At 43.6% G+C, this 27,869-nt stretch overlaps 3 protein-coding genes across 6 annotated transcripts in view; 1 reads left to right on the plus strand and 2 right to left on the minus strand.

Annotated features, from left to right (window-relative positions):
- The window catches only part of IQCK (IQ motif containing K), a 959,718-nt gene that overhangs the window by 216,728 nt on the left and 715,121 nt on the right, over positions 1 to 27,869 (minus strand). The gene's annotated exons all lie outside the window — the stretch shown is intronic.
- GDE1 (glycerophosphodiester phosphodiesterase 1) overlaps positions 1 to 27,869 on the plus strand; it is a 241,834-nt gene that overhangs the window by 101,636 nt on the left and 112,329 nt on the right. The gene's annotated exons all lie outside the window — the stretch shown is intronic.
- Positions 1 to 27,869, minus strand: part of VPS35L (VPS35 endosomal protein sorting factor like) — a 149,534-nt gene that overhangs the window by 65,529 nt on the left and 56,136 nt on the right. For 3 of the 4 annotated variants that reach the window (XR_007722281.1, XM_050775005.1, XM_050775006.1), the window contains exons 13-20: positions 22,440 to 22,517; positions 21,823 to 21,945; positions 12,072 to 12,118; positions 10,515 to 10,626; positions 9,559 to 9,675; positions 8,515 to 8,568; positions 5,456 to 5,536; positions 634 to 696 (exon numbers count right to left, since the gene is read on the minus strand). Coding sequence is in view for 3 of the 4 variants with exons in the window: in XM_050775005.1 (XP_050630962.1) it covers positions 634 to 696; positions 5,456 to 5,536; positions 8,515 to 8,568; positions 9,559 to 9,675; positions 10,515 to 10,626; positions 12,072 to 12,118; positions 21,823 to 21,945; positions 22,440 to 22,517 (675 nt within the window). In the remaining variant the exon portion in view is untranslated. Of the gene's footprint in view, positions 1 to 633; positions 697 to 5,455; positions 5,537 to 8,514; positions 8,569 to 9,558; positions 9,676 to 10,514; positions 10,627 to 12,071; positions 12,119 to 21,822; positions 21,946 to 22,439; positions 22,518 to 26,788; positions 26,866 to 27,869 lie in introns of all 4 variants that reach the window. The other variant, XM_050775007.1, reaches the window with a different exon arrangement.

Below are 27,869 nucleotides of genomic sequence, written 5' to 3' on the forward strand. Positions count from 1 at the left end.
AGGGTGGTATCTGTCCAATAAATATTAGCTGCTATGATTCAAATAAAAACTCTTACAATCCCGTGAGCATACATAAATGGAACCTGGAAGAGGGAAGTGAAGGGAGAGACACAGAATGTTACTATACAGAGGATAACCTAGATTCCTACTTGCCCAGGGCACTGAGCAAACTTGAACAGACATCGCAGGATATTTTAAATTTTTGAGGGAAACATGGTAAATCTCAACTGTCAGACACTGAAACAACTACTAGCTCAATGTGTTTCATAGTTTTAACATTAGGCTATATGATTAAAAAGCAAGTGCTCTGTGAAAATCACTGTGGAAGAGCAAAGAGAAGGCTGTCCAGAGTGTTTCGAAGGTTTGAGAAGTTGTGTAATGCCCAATAGAGCACATATCCCATAAGTAAGGAATGAAACAGAAATAATATTTTTCTTTCAGTTTTTGTGCATTATTTTTTCAAATACTGCTTAAGCTGTTAGGACATAATACTTAAGTTGATCAGACCTAACTAACTACAAGGAACTGCTGAATATTTCTTTTGGCCTGGGGCATCATGAAAACATTACCGAGACAATGAGAACCTCTGAGCCAGGTACAAATCTCCAAAAATAATTAAGAAATGCTACTTACCACTGAGAAAAGAACTGAGAAGTCATGGAAGTGGGCAATAACTTTCTTAATTATTAACTGAAGCTGTAAAACAAACAAACAAAAATCTTATTTTTAAAAACTTAATGTTTAAACATTTATTTCTGGTTCACATTCTCTCATGAAAACCTGAATTTTTTTTTTTTAAAGGCAATCACTTTTCATAATTTACAATTATAACTACAATAAAGTAAGCCTGGATTGTTCAACAAATGGTGAACTGGGCTTAGGGTAGGCTCTGTCTGAGTCTGAGTTTGCTCAATGACTCTGTACATCCTACTTTCTAGTCCTGGGGAAGTAACTGAGTCTCAGTCTCAGCTTCCTCATCTGTGAATTGGAGATCAAAGCAGTAAGGACTCAATGGAATGGTTCGTGGAAAGTCCTGATTGCACTGCCCGCCCTTAGAAAGTTCTCCATTAATGTCAGCTATTGTTATTCCTTGAATAGTGGGCAAACTTTTTCTATAAATGTCCTACATTCCACCACAACTACTCAACACTACTGTAGTGCAAAAGCAGCCATTGCCAACATTAAATGAATGTGCATTAAATGAATTTGTGCCAATAAAACTTTATTCACAAAAACGAGTGGCAGGTTACATATAGCCTATGGGCTGTAGTTGGCCAGTTCCTATTCTACATCATCGTAGGGCCTTTTTTTCTTGATTATTCACTGGAGAGGATTTGGACAGAGTTCACTGGTAGAGTTAAAGGCCAAGGTATTACCCAAGGACGGTGGCACAGTCTGTGAGGTCTGCCTCAAAAATGCCCAGATACTGATGGTTACCGCCCCTCACTCTGCGATGCACAGTCCAGACCGAAAGGTTGACAGGTCTTGGTCCAGGAGAGCCAGGGAGATGCTGTTTCTAAATACAATAGAACTCCCTACCTCTGGGTGCTATCAAGAAAATGTACTGACAATTTGTTTACACTAAAAAAACTGCTGTTTCAATAATTTCCAAAGAAAATCTCTCATGTTCTAAAAACAGAACATGAAGAACGTTATGTGCCCATTCCATAATTAGGCAGCTGACTAGGTCAGTCAAGCAAAAAACTAATAAAGGACTTCAAAACTTCATCATAAACAATGCTCCAAGGCATACCATTGTAAGACACTGCAATGCTGTCTGGTTAAAATAGTTTCTGAAGCACAAAGCACCTAATCCCTTTAGAACAAGAAATTTTTTGTTAACACTTAAGCACAGCTACATATAAACTGTGATTTTAAAAGATAGGAGTTTTTTTCCCTTAATATTTCATTGTAAAAATGCTCAAAAATAAAGAATATTGAAAGAATTATACAAACACCCATTTATTTACCACTTAAGACTCTACAGAAGCTAGTATTTTAATTTACTTTATCTCCTCACTTATCCATCCATCTAATGATAGAATTTGTAAACACACAGCCCATCCACTTTTTAAAACCTTTTTGTTTTATTATTATTATTTTTTGAGACAGGGTCTTTCTCTGTTGCCCAGGCTGGAGTGCAGTATGGCATGATCTCAGCTCACTGCAGCCTTGACCTCCTGGGCTCAAGCAATCCTCCTGCCTCAGCAGCCTCCAGAGTAGCTGGGACCACTGGTGCTTGCCACCATCAGCTAATTTTTGTATTTTTTTTAGTAGTGACAGGGTTTCACCATGTTGCTCAGGCTGGTCTTGAACTCCTGGGCTCGAGCAATCTGCCCATCTCGGCTTCCCAAAGTGATGGGATTACAAGTGTGAGCCACTTCACCTGCCTTTAACTTTTTATTTTGAAATAATTTCAGACTTGCAGAAAAGCTGAAAGAATAGTACTGAGAACTCCCACATATTCTTTACCCAAATCCATCAATTTTTAATATTTTGCCAAATATGCTTTCTGGTTCTCTCTATGTAAAACATACTATTTTTTCCCTGAACTATATGAGAGTAGATTGTATGAATCATGCCCTTACCCCTTAACACTTCCTTTTTTATTTCCTAAGAAAAATCATATTCTCTGACATTTCCACTTGCTGTTATCAAATCGGGAAAGTTAACACTGATATAATGAAATCTAATCTAATTTGAAATCTAATCCAATCTGTTGATTGTCTCAATTAGTCTTTTCTGACATTACTATTTTCCATCTTCTACACAGGATCCAGTCTGAGATTGCACACTGCATTCCATTTTCACGTCTCTTTAGTCTGTGTTAATTCACAAGTTCTTCTGTCTGTCCTTGTCATTTATGGCAATGATATTTCTGGGATTTTTGGTTTTTTATTTATTTTATTTTACTTCATTTATTTATTTTATTTTTAGTTTAGTTCAATCAGAGACAGGATCTCACTCTGTCACTGAGGTTGGAGTGCAATGGTACTACCATAGCTCACTGCAGCCTCCAACTCCTGGACTCAAACAATCCTTCCAGCTCTGCCTCCTAAGTAGCTGGAACTACAGGCATGCACCACCACATCTGGCTAATTTCTTTCTTTATTTTTTAAATTTTTTGTAGAGATAAGGTCTTGCTATGTTGTCCACACTGGACTCAAACTCCTGGCCTCAAATAATCCTCCTGCCTCGGCCTCTCAAAGTCTGGAATTACAGGTGTGAGCCAAGGAGCCTGGCTACCGTGATATTTCTGAAGAATTATAGAATGCTTCTCAATCTGGGCACGTGTGACATTCCCTTGTGATTAAATTCAGCTCATGCATTCTCAACTGAAATGCTATACAGGTGATGCTGTGTGTTTCTTAGGGTACTACATCTGCAGGCACATGATGGCCTTTTGCTCCTCATTGGTGAGATGAACTCTCATTAACTGGACTGTCCAGTGTCTGTGCTGTATAGTCACTATTTTCCCCATTGCACTGATACCTGCTCAGTAGGAAGACCTTTTGAGATATGCAAATATCCTGCTCCTCATTGAACTATCAAAATCTCTCTCCTCCTCAATGCATGCAAAACTCTTCTCCCCCCAGGTTTAACAGACACCGATAATTCTTACCTAAAGGAAGGCAATTCTTGTCTTTACTGTGATGGCTGCAAAATGGTGATTTTTCCAATTCTACCATTTCTTTCACATTTCTCAATCCGCTCATCTATTTATCTATTCGTCATAAGGATGGACTCTTGGATTCCTATTTTATTCAATGGGCTATAATCCGTTACTGTCCTAATTCCATTTGATCCTCAAATTGGGAGCAAGTGAGAGCCCCTTCAAGCTGCTCTTATACCCTTTTCACATGCCCCCATTAGTGGGGTGTTTTTTTTTTTTTTTTTTGGGACCATGTCTCTCTCTCACCCAGGCTGGAGTGCTCACTGCAACTTCCACATCCAAGGCTCAGGTGATCCTCCCCTGTAGCATCCTAGGTAGCTGGGACTATAGGCATGCACCACCAGGCCCAGCTAATTTTTATACTTTTTGTAGAGATGGCCCAGGCTGGTCTTGAACTCCTGGACTCAAGTGATCTGCCCTCCTTGGCCTCCCAAAGTGCTGGGATTACAGGCAAGAACCACCACACCTGGCCTCACTGAACTCTTTAGAAGCAAAATGTGACATAATGTATGCAACTTATTATCAAATAATTCTGAAAAAAACATACACACATACATGTATATATGTGTGGACATACATGAATGATAAAGCATATGTGGTGAAATACTAACAGTTGGCCAGACGTGGTGGCTCACACCTGTAATCCCAGCACTTTGGGAAGCTGAGGCGGGCGGATCACGAAGTCAGGAGATCGAGACCATCCTGGCTAACACAGTGAAACCCCATCTCTGCTAAAATTACAAAAAAATTAACCAGGCGTGCTGGCGCACCCCTGTAGTCCCAGCTACTCGGGAGGCTGAGGCAGGAGAATCACTTAAACCCAAGAAGCAGAGGTTGCAATGAGCCAAGATCACACTACTGCACTCCAGTCTGGGCAACAGAGCAAGACTGTGTCTCAAAAAAAAAAAAAAAAAAAAAAAAAAGAAATGTTAACAGTTAGTGAATCTGGGTAAAGAATAATAGAAATTATTTATTTTAACTTTCCAATAAGTTTAAATTTATTTCCACATAAGGAAGTTATGCTTAAGCCCAGGAAGTCGAGGCTGTGCTAAGCGGTGATCACATCACTGCACTCCAGCCTGGGTGACTGAGCAAGACCCTGTCTCAAAAAAAAGGAAAAAAAAGTTGATTTAACTAAAAATACTTGCAATTTACTTATTAGTGACAACAATGATGACAACGCTTGTTGAGCACTGCAGGCCACTGTGTGAGGGCTTCACTTCATCCTCGCAGTAACTCTCAGGTAGCACTATTACTATCCCCACTTCAAAGGTGAGAAAACTGGGGCACAACAAGGTTAAGTAACCGATCAAAGGGCACACAGCAGCCCCGTGCGGTGGCTCACGCCTGTAATCCCAGCACTTTGGGAGGCCGAGGCGGGCAGATCATGAGGTCAGGAGATCGAGACCATCCTGGCTAACAAGGGGAAACCCCGTCTCTACTAAAAATACAAAAAATTAGCTGGGCATGGTGGTGGGTGCCTGTAGTACCAGCTACTCAGGAGGCTGAGGCAGGAGAATGGTATGAACCCAGGAGGCGGAGCTTGTAGCTGAGATCGCGCCACTGGACTCCAGCCTGGGAGACAAAGTGAGACTCCATCTCAAAACAAACAAACAAACAAACAAAAAAAACAGGGCACATGGTACATGGCTAGGATTTGGCAGAGCTACGATTCAAACACAGGATTATCTGCCTTTATAGCATGATCCATGCAGAATGCCTATTTAATTCAACAGAACAAAATTCCTAACAATGTTGAAATGAGAAATGCAAATCTGTTACCTGGGGGTAGGAATCTTCAAATGCACGATCTGGAGTCATGTGCTTGATGACATCCGCCAAAACGGTATTCACCTCTCGTTTCTAAGCAGGGAAAAGGAACCAAACCTGCATTAGACACTGTACGGCAATCGCTGACCATGTTCCTGGGAGAAAGGACTAACGTATTCAGAATACATCACACGTCTTCCAGGAAATCGCTTTCAATATTCTGCTGAAAATAACAGAAGGGAGGAAATCCCACTCATATCACCTAGTCTAGTACCACAGCCCCACACCTAGTCAGGACTAAACGCTGTTCTCAAAGGTTCTGGGGCTTTACATTGTCCCTGCTTTCCCCGAGCGGTGGTCAAATCGGCCTCTTTCTGCCTGCCTGTCCCAAGCCCTCCCTCAAGTGCCTGCAGAGAGAACAGTGAAGCACTGTGGAAGAGTGCAGGCTCACCCTTGCAAGCCGTCTGATCTAACTGCTCACTGCTCACTTTTGCCACCTTTAGCAGGAGTCAGCCAAGTGCAGCCCAATCCAGCCCAGTGCCTGTTTTTACAAGGCCCACAAGCTAAGAATGGCTTTTAAGTCTCTACAATTAACTGCTGATTTATGAGAATTACAAAAGGCAGAAGAGCACGTCAGACACCATCACAAGGATGCAATGGGAAAAATGCAGTCTTTGCAAACTCTACAGGGCAAAAGACCCAATTTCTTCAACTAATAAATTACAGGGAAAGAAAGGGGAAGGAGAGAAGGAGACAGTTTTGAAAGATAACTTACATATCAAAAGTATCCTAAAATGCCTATTGCAATGTAAAAGCCTTATTTTCAACCAGATTTCAACAAATAAACTTTTTTTAAAAATCAGATAATTGGGGAAATCAGAATATTGACTGGTATTTATGATATTAAATAATTAGTAACTCAGCCGCGTGAGGTGGCTCACGCCTGTACTCCCAGCACTTTGGGACGCCGAGGGTGGACTGCTTGAGGTCAGGAGTTCAAGACCAGCCTGGCCAACATGGAGAAACCCCGTCTCTATTGAAAATACATAAAATTAGCTGGGTGTGGTGGTGTACGCCTGTAGTCCTAGCTACTCAGGAGGCTGAGGCAGGAGAATTGCTTGAACCCAGGAGCCAGTGGTTGCAGTGAGCTGAAATCGTGCCACAGCACTCCAGCCTGGGCAACAGAGTGAGACTCTGTCTCAAAAAAAAAAAAAAAAGCAACTTTTTTCTTTAGAATAATGTATTTAGATTTGGTTTAAGGAAGGGAACCCTCCAACCTGGGCAACACAGCGAGACCCCATCTCTACAAGTAAAAAAAATTTAGCCAGGTGTGCTGGCATGTACCTGTGATTCCCGCTACTCGGGAGGCTGAGGCAGGAGGATTGCCTGAGCCCAGGAGGTCGAGGCTGGAGTGAGTCACGGTCGTACCACTGCACTCCAGTCCAGGCAACAGAGTGAGATCCTGTTTGTCAATCAATCAATCAATGGAATCCTTACATTTTTACAGATGTGCTGAAATATTGACAGATGAAATGATACAATGTCTGAGATTGCTTCAAAATATTCCAGGGGTCGGGGGACACGGTAATGATATAAATCACACAAGATTTGTCATAAGTTGATAATTTCTCATTGATGGGTACAAGGGAGCGAGTCTGTTTAAATTTCCATAATAAAATGTAAAATAAAAATAGGACCAAAAAAACACAAAAATCAATGGACCAACATTTACCTGATGCTCAAAACGAGGCAAAATCAATTTTGGTGTTAGAGGCCAGGATGGTGTCTACCTGCACCTCCCCAAAGGCTGAGGTGTGACAGCGAGGGGCAGTTCTGGGGGTTCTGTGGGGTCGTTATTTCCTATTTGCTATTCTGGACAGTGATTACATGGTCGTACCTTGTGAAAATTCATTGAGCCAGCAAACTTATGATACGTGCACGTTTTTGCATGTGTGCTTGGCTCAGTCTGTTTGGGCTTCTCTACCAAAATACCATAAACTGGGAAGCTTGAAACAACAGAAATTTAATTCTCACAGTTCTGGAGGCTGGGAAGTCCAAGATCGAGGTAGATTTGGTGTCTGGTGAGGACCCATTCCTCACAAATGGCATCTTCTCCCCAAGTCCTCACGGGGTGGAAGGGGACAGTGAGCTCCTCGGGACTTATTTGTATTATTACTTTGGTTTTGAGGCAGAGTCTCACTCTGTCACTCAGGCTGGAGTGTAGCAGTGCAATCTTGGCTCACTGCAGCTTCTGCCTCCCACATTGAAGCGATTCTCCTCCCTCAACCTCCTGGGTAGCTAGGACTACAGGCACGTGTCACATACGCGGCTAATTTTTTTTGTTATTTTTAGTAGAGACGGGGTTTTACCATGTTGGCCAGGCTGGTGGGCTTCTTTTATTATAAGGGCATTAATCCCCTTCATAAGGACTCTGCCCTCATGACCTAATCTCCCAAAGGTTCCACCTCCTAATACCATCATCTTGGGGGCTAGGATTTCAACATATGAATTTTGGGAGGGCACAGACATTCAGATCATAGCAATGCTATACTTAAATTTTTAGGACTTGATTAAAAATAAACAAATTACTCCGGCAAGGGTTTTGAACCCACTTCTATCTGCTTCTAAAGTCTCTGCTCTTTGAGAAGCCTAGTATTCCCCTAACTGTGGTTCTAGTCTATGCCTAGGGAAAGAAACATTTGCTTAGGAAAAGAATTACATGCCAGTCAAACTGTTTGGGAAATGCTGCTTACTAGACTCTGATGTACAGTCGCAAGGCACTTTAGCATATAAACATCTAAGGTATCCTATGGTTAAAAAAAAAAAAAAAAAAGGTTTAACTTTGTATAATGCTGCATTTTCCAAACTTAAATGTAAACATGGAACAGTTATTTTTTGTTATAGTATACATATTAATGATCCCTCATGCTTTATCATGAAGAACGCAATTTTTATAAATTATAACAGCAAGCACCATGGTCAAATGCCTCAATATCTAAACTAGGCTAATTCACTATTATAAACACGAAAAAATCTAATTCTTTGAAAAACACCACCACAGTCACACATACCGTGAAATGCTTGCAGGTGTATTCTACCCACACTTCGGCACAATTAATGTAGTCCTACAAAGAAAAAGGAAAGCATCTTAACGTTAAGTCCAACATAGTATGCCTTATAGCAAACAGGAAGCTTCAGGTGGCTCTGTTCAATGGTCGGAAACGGGAATTTCCTTTTGCTAATTACTGGCTTAAAGGCTGATCTTTAATTTAGGAATATCCTATTAACGATATTTTCAAACCTAAATCTTACAAACTGTTACATTTTGGATGCCCTCTATAAAGTTAAGTGATCTTTTATAAAGTTTCAAATATCTGTAATGGTATGCATTTTTTTAAGTTTTATTTTTTATGGCAGTTCTGAATGCATGATCATGTAATTTTATACTTTCAGCACATCTTAAGGCTGTGAGGATTGAATTTTTAAAAAATCAAAGAAATTACATCTTTAAAGCTATCCATTCTCTATTATAGGTAAACAAATAATACAATTATAATAAATAGATTTCTTTAGGGAAAAATGTATAACTAATGAAAAGATAATTTCCATTTTTTAGTTCAAATAGAGACAGGGGTCTTGCTACGTTGTCCAGGCTGGTCTGAAACTCCCAGCCTCAAGTGATCCTCCTGCCTCAGCATCCCAAAGTGCTGAGATTACAGGTGTAAGTCACCATGTTAGGCCCGGAGGGGTAATTTTTTAAAAGAGTAGATGCCAAAACTTGGACAAAAAGTGGTTGATCTAAAGTTTAAATGGCAGGCCGGGCAAAGTGGCTCATGCTTGTAATCCCAGAACTTTGAGAAGCCGAGATGGGTAGATGTTTGAGACAGCCTGACCAACATGGTGAAACCCAGTCTCTACTAAAAATACAAAAATTCGCAGGATGTGGTGGCACACACCTGTAATCCCAGCTAGTCAGGAGGCTGAGGCAGGAGAATTGCTTGAACCCGGGAGGCAGAGGTTGCAGTGAGCCAAGATGGCGCCATTGTACTCTAGCCTGGGCAACAGAGCAAGACTCCATCTCAAAAAAAAAAAAAAAAGACAAAATGGCCACCCACCTGTGGGTTCTTCAGCTTAGTGATAACTTTCCAAGCTTCGTTGAGAATCTGAAGTCGGTCACTCTCGGGAGGATCAGCCAAGGCCAAGTTTAACCCCAGTGATCGAAAAAGGAGATGCTAAGAAAAAAGTCAAACCATCGTGTTATGGAAATTTTAAATCAAAGTAACTTGAAGCTCAAAGAAAAGGAAGAAAAGAAAAGAGAAAAGGTAGTAATGTTTAATCCTTCTTGGGGCCAATCTTCCAACAACCTCCTTCTGAAGTTCTATCAAACATATCTGCCCCAGCTACACTGAGAGGCTCACACAGAGTTAGCTACATCTGTTGGTCTAATTTGGGGCCATAATATTCCACTGAACAAAGTTTTTCACAAATAATGAATGAACATATATTCTTTTGTTTGTTTTGAGACAGGGTCTCACTCTGTCATCAGGCTTCATGACATAATCATGGCTCACTGCAGCCTCAATCTCCTGGGCTCCAAGCGATTCTCCCACCCTAGCCTCCCAAGTAGCTGGGACTACAGGAATGCACCACCACACCCAGCTAATTTTTGATTTTTGGTAGAGATGGGGTCTTGCTATGTTGCCAGGCTGTTCTCAAACTCCTGGCCTCAAATGATCCTCCTGCGCTGGCCTCCCAAATACTAGGATTATAAACATGAGCCACTGTGCCCAGCCTGATATATTCTTAAATACGTTAGACCAAAGTCTTTCTTAAATCCTTCGTAGTGAGCTAATTTGATAGATTTAGGGCTCATGGGGGCCTGAAGCCTAGCAACCACATGGGGTCTGACAATCCCAATCTCTAATTCATCTTCCATTGCGTTCCTCAGACACAGAGCCTTCGCCTGTGTTCCTGCTGGCCCATGCTGTTCCCAACACCAGACTGTCTCTCAAGAGCTATCGGATACACACCGCTTATTTGTGTCCTATTGAGCATGAAGTCAAGAGCCTACCTTGGGGAAACCAGATTCATCACACTCTTTAATCATGCCAATGAAATCCATAGACCTTGTGGCGATGAACTCAGCCCGGAAGGCAGACATCACGGAATTCAACAGCAAGGCACTGCAAGACACAGATCCCCAAGTCAGCCTGGCTTCTCCTCAATCAAAGCTGCTTTAATTTTTGGGTATATATTGCCAGGAAGGATGACTAACAGCTCTTTAGTGGCAGGGTTGGAGGAAAAAAAAAAAGACCAGAGTAAAAAGGTAAACTGGAAAGACTAACCCAGTGTCCTGCACATATTAGAAACTCAATAAATGTTGAATTAACTGGATGTTTAGATGGGTGGATGGATAGATGGCAGGATGAATAGACAGATCAGCAAGTGATCCAGTTCATTTAAGAAGAAGAGCGAGCATTCAATAAGCTGGTGCACTAATGAGACAGAACATTAAGTAACAATATTGATCCATGTTGTAAATATATATCCACATCATTTATGTAAGAGTTTTTTTTTTTTTGAGATGGAGTCTCACTTTGTTGCCCAGGCTGGAGTAAAGTGTCACGATCTTGGCTCACTGCAACCTCCACCTCCCGGTTCAAGTGATTATCCTGCCTCAGCCTCCCGAGTAGCTGAGATTACAGGAATGTGCCACCATGCTTGACTAATTTTATGTATTTTTAGCAGAGACAGGGTTTCACCATGTTGGCCAGGCTGGTCTCGAACTCCTGACCTCAGGCGATCCACCCGTCTCAGCCTCTCAAAGTGCTGGGATTACAGGCGTGCACCACCGTGTCCGGCCAGTTTATGCAAGAGATTTCTTAGGAAAGAGATCTTATGTTATAGGCACTAGGCTCTGGGGACATAGTGGTGAACAAAGCCCATGCAAGGATATTACCACTAAAAGGAAAGCAGAGAGACAACCTCATATTTGTGACAGTCAGGGAGATGAACTTCATCCTAGCCCAACCACCTACCACAGCCCCATGGGGAAATAACTATTATTATTATTATTTTCTCTTTTTTTTGAGACGGAGTCTCACTCTGTTGCCAGGCTGGAGTGCAGTGTCATGATCTCGGCTCACTGAAACCTCTGTCTCCTGGGTTCAAGCAATTCTCCTGCCTCAGTCTCCTGAGTAGCTGCGACTACAGGTGTATGCCACCAACCCCGGCTAGTTTTTGTATTTTTAGTAGAGATGGGGTTTTGCCACATTGGCCAGGCTGGTCTCGAACTCCTGACCTCAGGTGATCCACACACTTCAGCCTCCCAAAGTGCTGGGATTACAGGCATAGGCCACCACGCCCGGTTGGAAAGAACTATTATTATACCCGTTTTACAGATGAGGAGACAGAGGCACAGAGAGGTCAGGCAAGTGGCCCAAGGTCACAGGGCTAAGACAGAACATAGCCAAGGTCTGAGGCCAGGCAACTGGACTCCAGCATTCTAAACCTCCATGCGATCCTGCCTCTCTCTCTTCAGCTCTATGCCCAGGTAAGCAGGCCAAGCTCAAAAATAGCAGCCAATGCCATTTTCAAACTCATGCTTTATGAATCTTAAAATACTTACTTGTTTCCTAGTTTCTTACACCTTTCCATCATCTCGGTCAGCAGAGCCTATTACGTTAAAAATAATAATAATTAAAAAATCAGGTTGAAGGAGCTAAAGTAACATTTCTAAGAGATTTCCAAAGTCAAACTCTAAAATGAATGTAGCCACATGTCCATTAAGATAATTCTCAGTGTCTGGTAGGGATGGGGAGGCTAGGGGAGAAAAAATTCACTTTCATGGCATTTAGCGTAATAAATAGAAGCTGGGGGCTGGGCACGGTGGTTCACACTTGTAATTCTAGCATTTTGGTAGACCAAGGCGGGTGGATCACTTGAGGTCAGGAGTTCGAGACTAGTCTGGCCAACACGGTAAAACCCTGTCTCCACTAAAAATACAAAAATTAGCCAGGTGTGGTAGCGGGTGCCTGTAATCCCAGCTACTCAGGGGGCTGAGGCAGGAGAATCACTAGAACCCAGGAAGTGGAGGCTGCTATGAGCTGAGTTCATGCCACTGCACTCCAGCCTGGGGGACAGAGGGAGACCCTGTCTCAATCAATCAATCGATCAATCAATAGAAGCTGGGACCCTGGCATCAGGCACACTTGGATTCAAATCCAGCCTCACCAACTACCAACAACGAGACTTCGGAAGAGTTGGCAACTCTGTCAAACCTGGGTCTCCTTATTGCAAGGCTATAAGTGGCACCATCTCAACTACGGGGTCACCGGGCACAATGAGAATGACAATTACTCTGCTCCCTACCTTTTTTGTAACCCCACATTCTTCCCTATTTCAAGAGGTGCACAGGGTGCACTTAGTAATATGAGCAACAAACACCGGGCTAGAGCTTAGTGTTCACCAGCCATGGCGAGAAACACTTCGCACTCATGATCTTACCGCTCCCAACCACCCTTGAAGCAGGGGCTCTATTCTCCCATTTCACAGATGAAAAACAAAGCCACAAATAGCAATGTTTTTCACCCAAGGTCGCACAGTTAGTGATGGCAGCCAGACATGAACCTGGGCAGGCTGGGATCAAAGGTCACGTTCTTTGATACTTTTCTTCTCCAACACAGTTTGAAGTCTATTTTTTCCCCCAAAGGGAAGTAGATTTTTTTTTAACTCATTGGAATACTGTTAATGGCTTTGGAGCTATCTTAAGATAATTACATATCTTTAAAAGAGCTCCTGTTTTTAAGAAAATCAATGGAAGAAGGATCATTTAGGGCAGTGGTTTGGAGAAGGTCAAGCCCAAGACCAGAGGCAATGACAGGACACTGAGCACTGCCCAGGTTTCAGGCTAAGTCCTTGACTTTCCTTTACTCTCTTACTCTTCACTATGTCCTTGTGAGGTCCATGGAACATTATCCCCATTTTACAGATGAAAAAGCCAAAGGTTAAGCCACTTCCTAATAAGTGGTAAAATGGGATTTGTGCAGGCCAGGGGTGGTGGCTCATGCCTGTAATCCCAGCACTTCGAGAGGCTGAGGTGGGAGGATCGCTTGAGCCCAGGAATTCAAGACCAGCCTGGGCAATATAGTGAGATCTCACCTCTACATAATTTTTTTTTTTTGAGACAGAGTCTTGCTCTGTCACCCAGGCTGGAGCACAGTGGTGCGATCTCAGCTCACTGCAACCTCTGCCTCCCGGGTTCGAGTGATTCTCCTGCCTCAGCCTCCCGAGTAGCTGGGACTACAGGTGTGTGCCATCACGCCTGGCTAACTTTTTGTATTTTTAGTAGAGACAGGGTTTCACCATGTTGGCCAGACTAGTCTTGAACTCTGCCTGCCTCAGCCTCCCAAAGTGCTGAGATTACAGGAGTGAGCCACCACGCCAAGCCATAAATTTTTTTTAAAAATTAGCTGGGTGTGGTGGTATATCCTGTGGTCCCAGCTACTCAGGAGGCTGAAGTGGGAGGATCAATTGAGCCCAGGAGGTCAAGACTGCGGTGAGCTGTGATTGTGCCACTGCACTCTAGCCTGGGCACCAAAGTGAGACCTTGTCTCAAGAAAAAAAAAAAAAAAGACATGGTGGGCACGATGGCTCATGCCTGTAATCCCAGCACTTTGGGAGGCTGATGTGGACAGATGGCTTGAGCTCAGGAGTTCACGACCAGCCTGGGCAACATGGCGAAACCCCATCTCTAAAAAAAAATTTAAAAATTGACCAAGCATGGTGGTGTGTGCTTATAGTCCCAGATTCTCAGGAGGCTGAGGAGGGGGCATCACTTGAGCCTGGGAGGTTGAGGCTGCAGTGAGCCAAAATTGCACCACTGCACTCCAGCCCGAGCCACAGAGCAAGACCCTGTCTCAAAAATAAAATAAAATAAAAGTAAAAAAAATAAAAAATAAAAAGCAAAATAAAATAAAACGGATCTATATCTTAAGTCTGGACCCAAAGTAAAAAAATAAGTGTTCTTACATGCAATTCCACTCTTTCTGGTGGTGCTCCTCTCTGTCGTAAGTGTTGCCCTTCTCTGTCGTAAGTGTTGCCCTCTCTGTCGTAAGTGTTGCCCCTCTCTGTCGTAAGTGCTGCCCCTCTCTGTCGTAAGTGTTGCCCCTCTCTGTCGTAAGTGTTGCCTGAATAAGTGAGAGGTGACGTTGGAGATACTGTTGGAATCCCTACCCCCAGAACCCTGACTTTATTCAGATTTCCATCTATGCCTCACATAAACTAGGTTGGCTTCTGTCATGAACTGAATTATATCTCCCTTAAATTGTTTGTTGGAGCCCTAACCCCCAATATCACTGTACTAGGTTAAATGGAGTCTTAAGGGTGGGATCCTAATCCCACAAGACTAATGCCCTTGTAGGAAGAGACAGCAAGGATGTGTGTACACAACGGAAAAGCCATGTGAGAACACAGCAAGAAGCTGGGAGTTTCCAAGTCAAGGAGAGAGGCCTCGCCAGAAACCAACCTTGCTGACCCCCTTGATCTTGGTCTCCTAGCCTTCAGAACCATGAGGAAATAAAGTCTGTTGTTTAAGCTCCTAGTCTGTGGTATTTTGTTATGGGAGCCCGAGCAGACTAATACAGACCCAAATCTATCATAGCAGGTCTCGTTCCCCTTGCCCATGACCCATTTCTAGCTGCTGAGACAGGATGGGAAGTCTTTGAGAGATTTGGAGAAAGGTTTCCTGTTCTTAAACAAGGACCCAAGAATCAAAGATTCCCTGGATGTTGTCAGCTCTGGACGTGACGCTTGGAATGGCTGCCCCCACCTTGCTGCTAATCAGCGTCAGCAAAGCGAAAAGATGGACTGAAGCTGCCCACCCAAGAGCCTCCACTTGTTGTGGAGGAGGACACATGGAATTATCTGTGGAGGCCAGACCCGTTCGATGTCTGTTCCTTACAGCCAAAAGCATCCTAGCTGGTGAACACAACTGACCACATCATAAATGGCTTCCCTAACCCACTCTTGGGTATTTATATTGGAAAAGTCATTCTTAAAGACCAATAGCCAAGTGGCCTTCGGAAAAGGCTAAGAAAGGAAAAGAGAGATTCTGTGTAATCACCACATTGATACTCCCTGACACACAGAAATAATCATTCAACGCCTACCTAACGAGCAACTTGAGTATACAGTTGACCCTTGAATAACATGGTTTTGAGTTGTGCGGGTCCACTTATACACGGATTTTTTTTCAACCAGATGCTGATTGTGAGACACAGTATTTGTGAGATGCCAAACTCAAGTATACGTGGGTTCCATAGGGCCAACTGTGAGACTGTGAGACTTGAGTATGCGTGGATTTTGATAGACGTGGAGGCTGGGCACAGTGGCTCACACCTGTAATCCCAGCACTTTGGGAGGCTGAGGCGGGTGGATCATGTGAGGTAAGGATTTAGAGACCAGCCTGGCCAAGATGATGGGACCTTGTCTCTACTAAAAATACAAAAATTAGCTGGGCGTGGTGGTGTGGCTGTAGTCCCAGCTACTTGGGAGGCTGAGGCAGGAGAATCGCTTGAACCCAGGAGGCAGAGGTTGCCTGAGTGGAGTCGGGCCATTGTACTCCAGCATGGGCGACACAGCAAGACTCTGTCTCAAAAAAAAAAAAAAAAAAAAAAAAAAAAAAAAAAGATATACGTGGAGATCCCAGAATCAATCCCCCAAGTATTCCAAAGGATGACTACAGCAACCATTGTTCCAGACACTGAGGGTAAGATGGGAGGAAAAGAGCCAGAAACCCATGCCTTCGTGAGGTTTACTCTATCTCATATACATGCACATGCACACACACAGGCGCACACACACACACACACACACACACATATAAATGAGACCTCCTGGCGCACCAATTCTGGAAAGATTAACTAGGGCAAATGCCCTAGTTAAAAGGTAACAAAAGAACAAAAGATTCTTACCATTAAGACAAGATAAATGCTTAAAAAGTTCCCTCTCTCACAAAAGATGAATGCACTAAAAATGCATCCAAGAATATAACTTTAAAAAACCAAAGGCTCTGTTGTCATAAAGGAACTTAGGAATACATGTAAGTGTCCAGAGAGCCAAACGTTATAGATCCCTGGGCAGGTCTGCTGGAGGTTACTGATTTTTTCCCCTCTAAGAAGTGACAGAATTGATTATCTTTGGCAAGAACACGATGAACAACAGCTCAAAGCAGACTGGGATCGAAACAAGCCCTTTGGCCGGGATCAACCATTGAAAAAGCAGCTCAGCATATTTCTTTCATTTTCACACACACCAGAACTTGAAGATTCAGAAGATTCACAAGGCAGGCATTTGCTTGGTGTGCTGGTTTGTGTTTTAGGCTTTTGTTATTGTTGCTGTTGGCCCTGCATGGCACTTATTTATGTAACATTTCATTGTTTTCCTAAAAATCGTAAAAATAAGAAATGCTTTATAGACAAAAGTTCCAACAACATCGACATGCATCAAGAAAGATGTGAGTGTCCCCTCTTCCCAACTTCCACGTCCTAGAAATCACCACTGTCAACACTTTGGTGTTTATCTAGGACTTTGATGTTCTTATTTAGAACTCTGCCTATGCCTTATGGATATATATTATTACAGAAGCTTAGTTTTGTTTTTACACAATGGGATACTCTTACAAATACTGGGCTGGAGATATTTAAATATGGCCTTTTTTAATGGAGAATCTAGATGGTCCTCTCTTCTCCATGTTGTTACACAAATCTACCTCACTCTTTTAATCCATGGCTATTTAATCCATGCCATGGATATAATATCATTTTTCAAACTGTCCCTAACTGACAGATGTTTTTGTTTTCTGTTTAATTTTTAATTATTTATTTTTATTTATTTATTCTTTTTTGAGATAGAGTCTTGCTCTCTCACCCAGGCTGGAGTGCAGTGGTGCGATCTTGGCTCATTGCAACCTCTACCTCCTGGGTTCAAGTAATACTCTCGCCTCAGCCTCCCAAGTAGCTGGGATTACAGGTGCACACACCACCACACTCAGATAATTTTTGTATTTTTAGTAGAAACGGGGTTTCGCCATGTTGGCCAGGCTGGTCTCAAACTCCTGACCTCACAATCTGCCCACCTTGGCATCCCAAAGTGCTGGCATTACAGGAATATGCCACCATGCCCGGCCTAATTTTTATTTTTTGTGGGTACATAGTAAGTGTATATATTCATGGGGTACATGAGATGTTTTGATACAGGCACGCAATACATAATAATCGTATCATGAAGAATGGAGCATTCATCCCAATTGAAGGATTTTTAAAAGACTTTTTATTCTGAATTAACTACAGACTCATCAGTAATTGAAAAAAACAGTAGAGAGAAGTCCTGGGTACCCACCACCCAGCTTCTCCCATTTACATAACTATAATGCATTATTAAAGCTAGGAAATTGACACTAGTATAATACAACTAACTAGACAATTTCACCAGGTTTTACATGCATACTTTTTTGGGGAAGAAGAATATGTCTTTGTGTCTAATTCAATGACCATTTTACCAATATATATGGAGTTTGAGAACCACAGCCATATTTAACCGTTGGATTTTTTTTTTTTTTTTTTTTTTTTTTTTTTTTGAGACGGAGTCTCACTCTGTCACCCAGGCTGGAGTGCAGCGGTGTGATCTCGGCTCACTGCAAGCTCCACCTCCTGGGTTCACACCATTCTCCTGCCTCAGCCTCCCAAGTAGCTGGGACTACAGGTGCCTGCCACAATGCCCAGCTAATTTTTTTGTATTTTTAGTAGAGACGGGGTTTCACTGTGTTAGCCAGGATGGTCTTGATTTCCTGACCTCGTGATCTGCCCGTCTCGGCCTCCCAAAGTGCTGGGATTACAGGTATGAGCCACCACGCCTGGCCAACTGTTGGATTTTTTAAGGTGATCTCCAGATTAGGTTATTTATAATTATTTACCCACTTCAAAAGTACAGGAAGAGAGAAAAGAAGTCAGGCCAAGGCTGCAATTCTATTTTAAACATCCTATGGCGCCTTATTATGGCAGCCCAAACGAACTAAGACATGCCTTGATTTTTTACCTTGGATTTCAACTTCAATTTGAAATTCTGTAGATGAGATATTCACAACTAAAGGTATTATTCCTTTCCCTCTCTCACCTGTCTGCCCTGTATATTACCAACTGCTGCAGCCGAACTTTACCATCCCCTATTTTGAAGTCTTGGCCTCTAACGGATACACACAGCTCTACTCTGCAGGTGACTCATAGCGGCCACTATCAAAGAGCTTTTAGGCACCAAATTGTCACATGCACCTTTAACACCACCTTCCATACTGACATCAATTCTTCTGCAGTTTGAAAATGATTATATTTTTTTTAACAAGACACTGCATGTCCCTTATTTAAGTGTGCCCAAGAATCAGAGTTTATTATTATTCAGGTGACCTAATTTTTTAATCACTTATTCTAGTGCAATAATGATTTCCTAGAGCTTACTCCCAGGAAAGCTCTATTCCCAGCTTCTGCCATCCTTTGAGATGACTGGGGCTTAAAATAAAAAGAAGACTGTCTTGTGACATGTACCTTTTGTGTTTAAATCTGATTTTGCCTTTCACTAAAATAAGAAAAAAAAAATAAGCGTTCTCATTTCACCACGTCAATCCTGCTTGTATGTTTCCGTCATTCAGTGGAATACCAAGAAAACAGTCAAGTTCGTGGTACCCTTCCCAGAAGTGGGGGACAGCATGTGGTTGCTCAAACCATGCTGAGGACCATAGAGAACCAGCAGCAAAATTTCAAACAATCTTCCCTTTATAGTGGCTTGATTTAAAATCAATTTACTTAATGGTAAGACTATTCACCTGAAGTACAGGATGTCCGTTTTTCTCCTCATAATTTAGAATCTCAAAACGTAAAAACGTAAGCAGTGCAAACTTGTTGAAAAGTTAGAAAACAGAGATGGGCGGCCGGGCACAGGGGCTCGCGTCTGTGATCCCAGCACTCTGGGAAGCTGAGGCGGGAGGATCACTTGAGGCCAGGAGTTAAGAGATCAGCACGAGATCAACAAGCTGAAACTGCATCTCACTAAAAATACAAAAATTAGCTGGGTGTGGTGGTGCATGCTTGTAGTCCCAGCTACTCAGCAGGCTGAGGCATGAGAATTGCTTGAACCTGGGAAGCAGAGGTTGTAGCGAGCCGAGATCGCACCAGTGCACTCCAGACTGGGAGACAGAGCAAGACTCTGTCCCAAAGGAAGAAAGAAAAAAACAGATGGGCAAAGAAAAATAAGTTACGATGGCCCCAAATCTCACACTCCAGTGATAATTCTGTCACTTCTCCTTCCCAACTCTCTTGCACAGATATTAAAATCATGTCTGCAAGTACCAAGACGTGGGGCGCTACACTAAGCACCATAGATACAGTGACTTCTTTGATCCTTGCAACAGACTAGAAAATAGGAATCATTAATATTGCTCCCGTTTTACAGATGAAGAAAGAAGACTCAGAGTGATTAGGAATAAGTTACCTGCTCCCTACTCTATCACAACAGCTGTAACGGAACTGAGATGCAGACCCAGGCACCCCGACTCCAGAGCCCACGCCTGAACACTAGGCCACACTGCCACTTACGACACACACAGCAACGTAACTTTCTTTTTGCACTTAGCCATATACCATGAATACCCTTACACCAGTATGCACAGATCATCAGGAGTCTCCATCATTTTAAATGGCCCCATTAACATCCCACCGAATGCACATACCATAACCAGTCCTCTCCGATGCTCGCCTCCAATTTTGCACTACTGTGAACAAACCATGTGTGCATCTCTGTGTGTGTTTATAATGTTTATGCACTCATCTAACTTACAGGATAAATTCTTAAAAGTGTGATAGCTCAGTTAAAGTCATGTCCTTTTTTTTCTTTTCTGTACAGCTTTCAACATGTGTTGGCAACATCTAGGAAAAGGCAGATATCCTTCAACTTTGCTTTGCTCTATGTGTCCCTGTTTTGTAGTCTCTCTTTTCTTTGCAACTATCAAATAAAGACAAGGGAAGCTTCATCTATCACAGTCTTTTTTTTTTTTTTTTTTTGAGACAGTCTGGCTCTGTCACCCAGGCTGGAGTACAGTGGTGCAATCTCGGCTCACTGCAACCTCCGCCTCCCAGGTTCAAGTGATTCTCTGCCTCAGCCTCCTGAGTAGCTGGGACTACAGGCACATACTACCATGCGCAGTTAATTTTTGTATTTTTTGTAGAGACAGGGTCTCTACAAAAGAGCAGCCTGGGCAACATAGCGAAACTCCATCTCTACAAAAAAATACAAAAAATTAGCCAGGCATGGTGATATACGCCTATATATCCATGTTAGCCAGGCTGGTCTTGAACTGCTGGCCTGAAGTGAACTGCCCACTTCAGCCTCCCAAAGTGCTGAGATTACAGGCATGAACCACTGTGCCTGGCCTATCACAGTCTTCATGACAGTTTGAATTGCTGTTCTACTAAAACTGCTTCTCAGTTTTGGAAAAGTAAAAAAATACATGTCTGCTATGATTCTGATGTCACTTCAATTCCTGACAATACTTCAACTGGCAAAAAAGAAAAAAAGGAAAGAAAAATAATCTTACAAGAGAAATTAAGCGTCTGAGCTTTATTTTCCTTCCATAAAATACCTGCTCTACAGACTTTATTGGATTATTATAAACACAAAAGGGGTACGTGAAGGTAAGTGAAGAGGCAACAAGGCTTGTTGGACCTGAAGCCCAGTTCTGTGGGTTTGTATCAAGTCACCAACCACCTTCCTTTTTTTTCTTTTTTAATGAGACAGTGTCTTGCTCTGTCACTCAGGCTGGAGTGCAGTAATACAAACACAGCTCACTGTAGCCTTGAACTCTGGGGCTCAGGTGGTGCTCCCACCTCAGCCTCCCGAGTAGCTGAGACTATAGGCATATATTACCATGCCTGGCTAATTTTTTGTAGAGATGGAGTTTTGCTATGTTGCCAAGGCTGGTCTCAAACTCCTAAAATCAAGTGATCCTCCCAACCTTGGCCTTGCAAAGTGCTGGGATTACAGATGTGAGCCACCGCACCCAGCCACCAACTGCTTTCCAGCTGTGTGGCCTCACTTAGGTATATGGCCTCTCAAGCCACCACATTCCCCTCCCACAGTTGTTAAAATGAGACAGTCTTAGAAAAGCACTTAGCACAGAACCAGCCACCATGACAAGCCCTCTATAAAGGCTGGCTAGTGCTAACGTTGCTATAGCTGGTATGAAAGGGTCGCATTAACATTAAAAGGCACAGCGTGCAGGGGCTGTCGCCATACAGGAGGTGAGCGTCACACTGAAGCCACCTGGCAGTTACCTCGGGGGCATGGTAGGAGATGCACTGGAAGATCCAGTCCATGGCAGGCGGGTACAAGGGGAGGTACGATGGGAGCTCCACTCCTTGGACCACCAGCTGGTTCTGGACCGTATCCCCATGAATCTACAGGAGACCAAACAAACACTTAGAAAAGGAGGGGGAAAATCAAACAACAAACAAAGCACACACAACTCACAGACTGTGCATACTTGTAAGCATGTGGACAGCCCTGAGAGAAATAGCCTGGTTTCTCAGTTGCTTTTTTCTTTTAAACCAGAAAAAAACACAGAAAGTTTCTCATGTCACCAAGCTGAGCTGTTTTGGGAACAAGCGCTGTGGAAAGCAGGAACCTGATAAAAATGGAGCCAGCAGATGCTAAGAAGCAAGGCTGATCGACTGGAGACGTTTCCTGTTAACACATGCATATTAACTTTCTCCGCTTACTCAGTACAATCAACACATTTTAATTGTCTACAACAGAAGCTAGTGTAATTTTCCAGGGCCTGCACATTTAAAGAGCTTTAAGGCATTCTCAACTTGGAAAACCAACTGGGTTTTGTGAATTTGCTTTCATAGAACTGTTATATCGATTAGCTATTCTGAGAGTGTTCTCTTACCTGTTTGAACGTAAGGAGGAAGTCAAAAAAGTTCTTATTTAGGGTTTCTTTGAGATGTGGGGCCACTTCCATTCCCACCTGAAGCCAGACAAACGGAAAAACTAGTTGCAAACAACTATAGTATGATTTTATTTTTGGAAACTAATATATATATGTGTGCGTGTATACACACACACACATACACACCCCTATGTTTATAGATATAGAAAAATTCCAGAAAATTATTATTTTTTTGAGATGGAGTCTTGCTCTGTTGCCAGGCTGGAGTGTAGTGGCACAATTTCGGCTCACTGCAACCACCGACCCCCTGATTCAAGGGATTCTCCTGCCTCAGCCTCCTGAGTAGCTGGAATTACAGGCACGTGTCACCACACCCGGCTGATTTTTGTATTTTTAGTAGAGACGGGGTTTCACCATATTGGCCATGATGGTTTTGATCTTCTGACTTCATGATCTGCCCGCCTTGGCCTCCCAAAGTACTGGGGTTACAGGTGTGAGCCACAGCGCTCGGCCTAATTTTTTTTTTTTCCTTATCTGTTTTTTGTTTTGTTTTGAGATGGAGTCTCACTCTGTTGCCCAGGATGGAGTGCAGTGGCACGATCTTGGCTCACTGAAACCTCCACCTCCCGGGTTCAAGCAATTCTCCTGCCTCAGCCTCCCAAGTAGCAGGGAGTACAGGCATGTGTCACCACACTCGGCTAATTTTTGTATTTTTAGTAGAGATGGGGTTTCACCATGCTGGCCAGGCTGGTCTCAAACTCCTGACCTCAGATGATCTGCCCGCCTCAGCCTACCAAAGTGCTGGGATTACAGGCGTGAGCCACCACGCCCAGCCTATCTGTTTTCTTATTCAATAAACATGTACTGCTTTTATAAGAAAGACCACAGAAGCTATTTTTAATAAAAAAGGGCGACATTTGCAGAAATCATCTTTGCTCTTCCCCAAAGGTATTGAATGTATTTCTAAACAGATGACCAAGAGAACAAATCAATACAGAACTAAAAAGGAATAAACTCTCAAGATTATGTATACAATTAAAAAAGATGATAAACACACAGGTAGTTGTACTTATTAGATAAAACACAAAGATTACGGTACATGAGTCAGCTTGGATTTCAGATGTGGTGCTGCCCCCGTTACATGGTTAGTTAAAAGCTATACAAATCCATTCTTTGCAAGGCAGTGATAAGAGGAGACATGAATTTTAATACATTTTATGCAATTTTATGTAAGATGAGCATGAAGTGTAACAATGCTATAATCCCTTAGGTCCTGACTTCACTGTTACAAAACAGACTGTAACAATTCTAGCTGAAGACATTTACTAATCATAGATAAGGTACAGTAATGGGGTTAGATGGAAAAGTAGAGGGATGAGCTATGGAGGGGAGTTCATAGGTTTAAAACACAACATCACAGCGTTTCTTAAACTGACTTCCTCAGAAACGCTTCATTTCCAAATTGCTGCTTAATCACAAAAACAACTTCGTAGGCTGGGCTGCAGCAGCTCACACCTGCAATCCCAGCACTTTGGAAGGCACAGGTGGGACAATCACTTGAGGTTAGGAGTTTGAGACCAGCCTGGCCAACATGGTGAAACCCTGTCTCTACTAAAAACCACAAAAATTAGCCGGGTGTGGCAGTGCATGCCTGTAGACCCAGCTACTTGAGAGGTTGAGGTGGGAGGATGGCTTGAACCCGGGAGGTGGCAGTTGCAGTGAGCAATATCACGCCACTGCACTCCAGCCTGGGCAATAGAGCGAGACTGGATCTCCGTTTCTTCAAATGGGGATAGATCTCTCCCATTCACGTTCCATTACTCAGAGGTCATGATGGGTAACAATAATAATGTTTTTCAGATGGCATTTGAGAACCAATCAGGTGTTAAATTCCAAGAGCAGCTCTGTGATTGGGTACAGGAAGTGCTGTTTCCAAGGACAAGCACGTAGATTAAAATACGTATATATATATATATATATACACTAACAAGAAACATCAGATCCAGTCCTACAGTGTTCTGATTCTCCTTCCACTTAATCATATTGTAGAAAAGACAATAATTATCTGTTAGATGACAGCAAAGACTGGCCTGGTGGCTGAGCCATGGAGATGAGCTGAAGCGGCTGTGAGTTAGGAGTTAATCATACCTTCCTCTAATAAACAGCTTCCAGCTCCCCCCACACTCTACCCACGCAGAGCTTTTGTTTTCTGTTTTTCTCTTCTCATTGGGCCAAATGAGCAGCTTGGATATCTGCTCGGGTCTAAAACATGTCTCCTCAGAGCAGCAAGGGTATTGCTCATGATTCCCATCTGCCGTTTCGGCCTCCCCAGCATTCATCCCCCCTGTTGCTGGTATCAGCAAATTACATTTGTCTCTGGGGAATCAAACCTTCCTCTCAGACCATGAGGTCTGTGGTGGAGCTGGATCCACCTCACCCTGAGTTCCACGCAGGGGCATGTGACCCAGGCCCAGTCAGTAAGCACCCAGACCCCAACCCATGGCCACGTGACTGGGGTGGACAAGCAACCCTAGGTAATCCACCAAGAATCAGCCCTGAGGCTCTGGCTAGATCTACTGGCGAGAAAACACACTTTCCAAAAGGTTCCTAAGGTGGTAGGATGGAAGCCAGAGGCCACTATGGGCCATCATAGAAAAAAAGCAAGTCACAGAATGAAGCCAACTCAGAGGACAGCAGAGCTGAGTGATGCGGGAAGAGGCTGATTCTCGACGGCACCCTCTGAGGCCTGCATCCAGCCGTCCCTGCACTACCCCTGGTCTCTCCAGACACTGGCCAGTAAGTTCCTACTTTTGCTTAAAGTAGTATGAACTGGGTTTTTGGCACTTGCAACTGAAAGAAATCTTACTAACACACAGGCTCCTTCGTTTGTTTGTTTGTTTGTTTGTTTGAGGCAGTCATGCTCTGTCAACCAGGCTGGAGTGCAGTGGCGCGATCTTGGCTCACTGCAACTTCTGCCTCCTGGGTTCAAGTGATTCTCGTGCCTCAGCCACCCGAGTAGCTGGAACTACAGGCGGGTACCACCATGCCTGGCTAATTTTTGTATTTTTTAGTAGAGACGGGTTTTTGCCATGTTGGCCAAGCTGGTCTTGAACTCCTGACCCCAAGTGATCTGCCCGCCTCAGCCTCCCAAAGTGCTGGGATTACAGGCATGAGCCACTGTGCTTGGTCTCTCTTACTCTTTTAATGTTAAAGAGACTTTTAGAAACTACCCAACCAGGGGAATCAACGCATTGCCTGGACTGACAAAAATGATTTCAGCAGATGCCAGGCACTCCACTACCAATCTTCCTGGGATGGGTCTGCTTTGTCCTCTGCATCTTCTCCTCATCGTCACTGTGTTTCAAGTTGCATCTGCCATTCAAAGGCACTTTATATGTAACAAATATGATTGTGTACCCTAGCTCATGTACCTGACTTCAAACATTAAAAGGGAACAGGCTTGCAAAAAATACATACTTCCTCACTTTCTGATTTCTCTTTAATAACCAAATTATTTGCATAAAAGACAGCATGAGTCTAAGTCTTCATTACCGGGTCTCCGACATCAGGCCTTATTCAAGTGATGTCAACGTGTGTTAAAAGCATTTGCTATGTTCTACACAAACAAGGCTGGGCGTGGCGGCTCACACCTGTAATTCCAGCAGTTTGGGAGGTCGGGGAAGGCAGATCACCTGAAGTGGGGAGTTCAAGACCAGCCTGGCCAACATGGTGACACCCCATCTCTACTAAAAATACAAAAATTAGCTGGGCATGGTGGCAGGTGCCTGTGATCCCAGCTACTTGGGAGGCTGAGACATGAGAATCGCTTGAATCCAGGAGGCAGACGTTGCATTGACCTGAGATTGCACTGCACTCTAGCCTGGGCAACAGAGTGAGACTCTGGCTCAAAAAACAACAACAACAACAAAAGGCCAGGTGTGGTGGCTCATGCCTGCAATCCCAGCACTTTGAGAGGTCGGGGCGGATGGATCATGAGGTCAAGAGATTGAGACCATCCTGGCCAACATGGTGAAACCCCGTCTCTACTAAAAATACAAAAATTAGCTGGGCGTGGTAGTGCACACCTGGAGTCCCAGCTACTTGGGAGGCTGTGGCAAAAGAATTGCTTGAACCTAGGAGGCAGAGGTTGCAGTGAGCTGAGATCACACCACTGTACTCCAGCCTGGCAACAGAGCGAGACTCCATCTCAAAAAGAAAAAGAAAAAAGAAATACGCAAACAGTATCTTTTGCCTCTCTCCCAGAGGATGCGGCATTGTGTTCTGTGCACAGTCGGGCCTCAGCAAACACTGACTTGGGAGGAGTATTCAAGCTTTAATATATTGGAAACACACCTGTATCTCTGGATGGAAAATCCCCCCCCACAGGTCTCAAGCAGTGGGCGACGCATACACACTTTGGCCTCTGCTACAAAGAGGGAAGAGGGTGCCCTTAAACGAAAGGCTTTTTCTTTCATTCTCAGTATCAAGACACAGACCTATAAAAAGTGCCCTTCCTAATGGATATCTACTCCTCACTCTGAAGGCACTGACTTAGTTTTTCGTGACACTTGAGACCACAGGGCTGCCGACATTTGCTGGCTGTCACGCAGAAGCAGCAAATCACAGGCTACATGTTCTCATCTTTTAGTTTAACAAGGTCAAACTCATGGGGGAGGCTCTAACTGCAACTTTGTCCTCAAGGAAGTCTGGGGCTCATCAGGGGCAATGATCTAAGGATGTGCAATACTGATGGGCCGACAGGGAAGATTCTCATTGCTAGGGGAGTCCCGACAGAGGCAAAGACCCTGTGTGAGCTGAAGAAAACCATGGAGAGGCCATACACCGGCCAGGCGCAGTGACTCACACCTGTAATCCCAGCCCTTTGGGAGGCCAACGTGGGCAGATCACTTGAAGTCAGGAGTTCGAGACCAGCCTGGCCAACATGGTGAAACCCTGTCTCTACTAAAAATACAAAAATTAGCCAGGCGTGGTGGCAGACGCCTGTAATCTCAGCTACCCAGGAGGCTGAGACAGGGAATCACTTGAACCCAGGAGGTGGAGGCTGCAATGAGCTGAGATGGTGTCACTGCACTCCAGCCTGGGCGACACAGTGAGACTCCATCTCAAAAAAAGAAAGACCACATAACCTCATTGGTTACGTTTTTCCAGACACAAAAAACTTAATGGCTTAGCTGACGCCTCACAGTGCTTTAAAGCAGGGCATGGGCAAGTAATTTCTAATCAGTCCCTCCACCTGCTTTCACAGCAGCCACCTAAGCCAGGCCACACAGATCCTGAGGCCTGCCGTCATGTGGGACACTGCTCCCTTGCCAAGCAGAAAACTAATAAAGCAATCAAAGTCAAGACAAAGGAAGAGCATGTTTCAAGTCAATGAAAAGCAACTTGTCAGCCAAAGGGCCCTGGGAGCCT

The sequence above is a fragment of the Macaca thibetana genome, chromosome 20, assembly GCF_024542745.1.
Source record: "Macaca thibetana thibetana isolate TM-01 chromosome 20, ASM2454274v1, whole genome shotgun sequence".
In the NCBI taxonomy this organism is placed as follows: Eukaryota; Metazoa; Chordata; class Mammalia; order Primates; family Cercopithecidae; genus Macaca; species Macaca thibetana.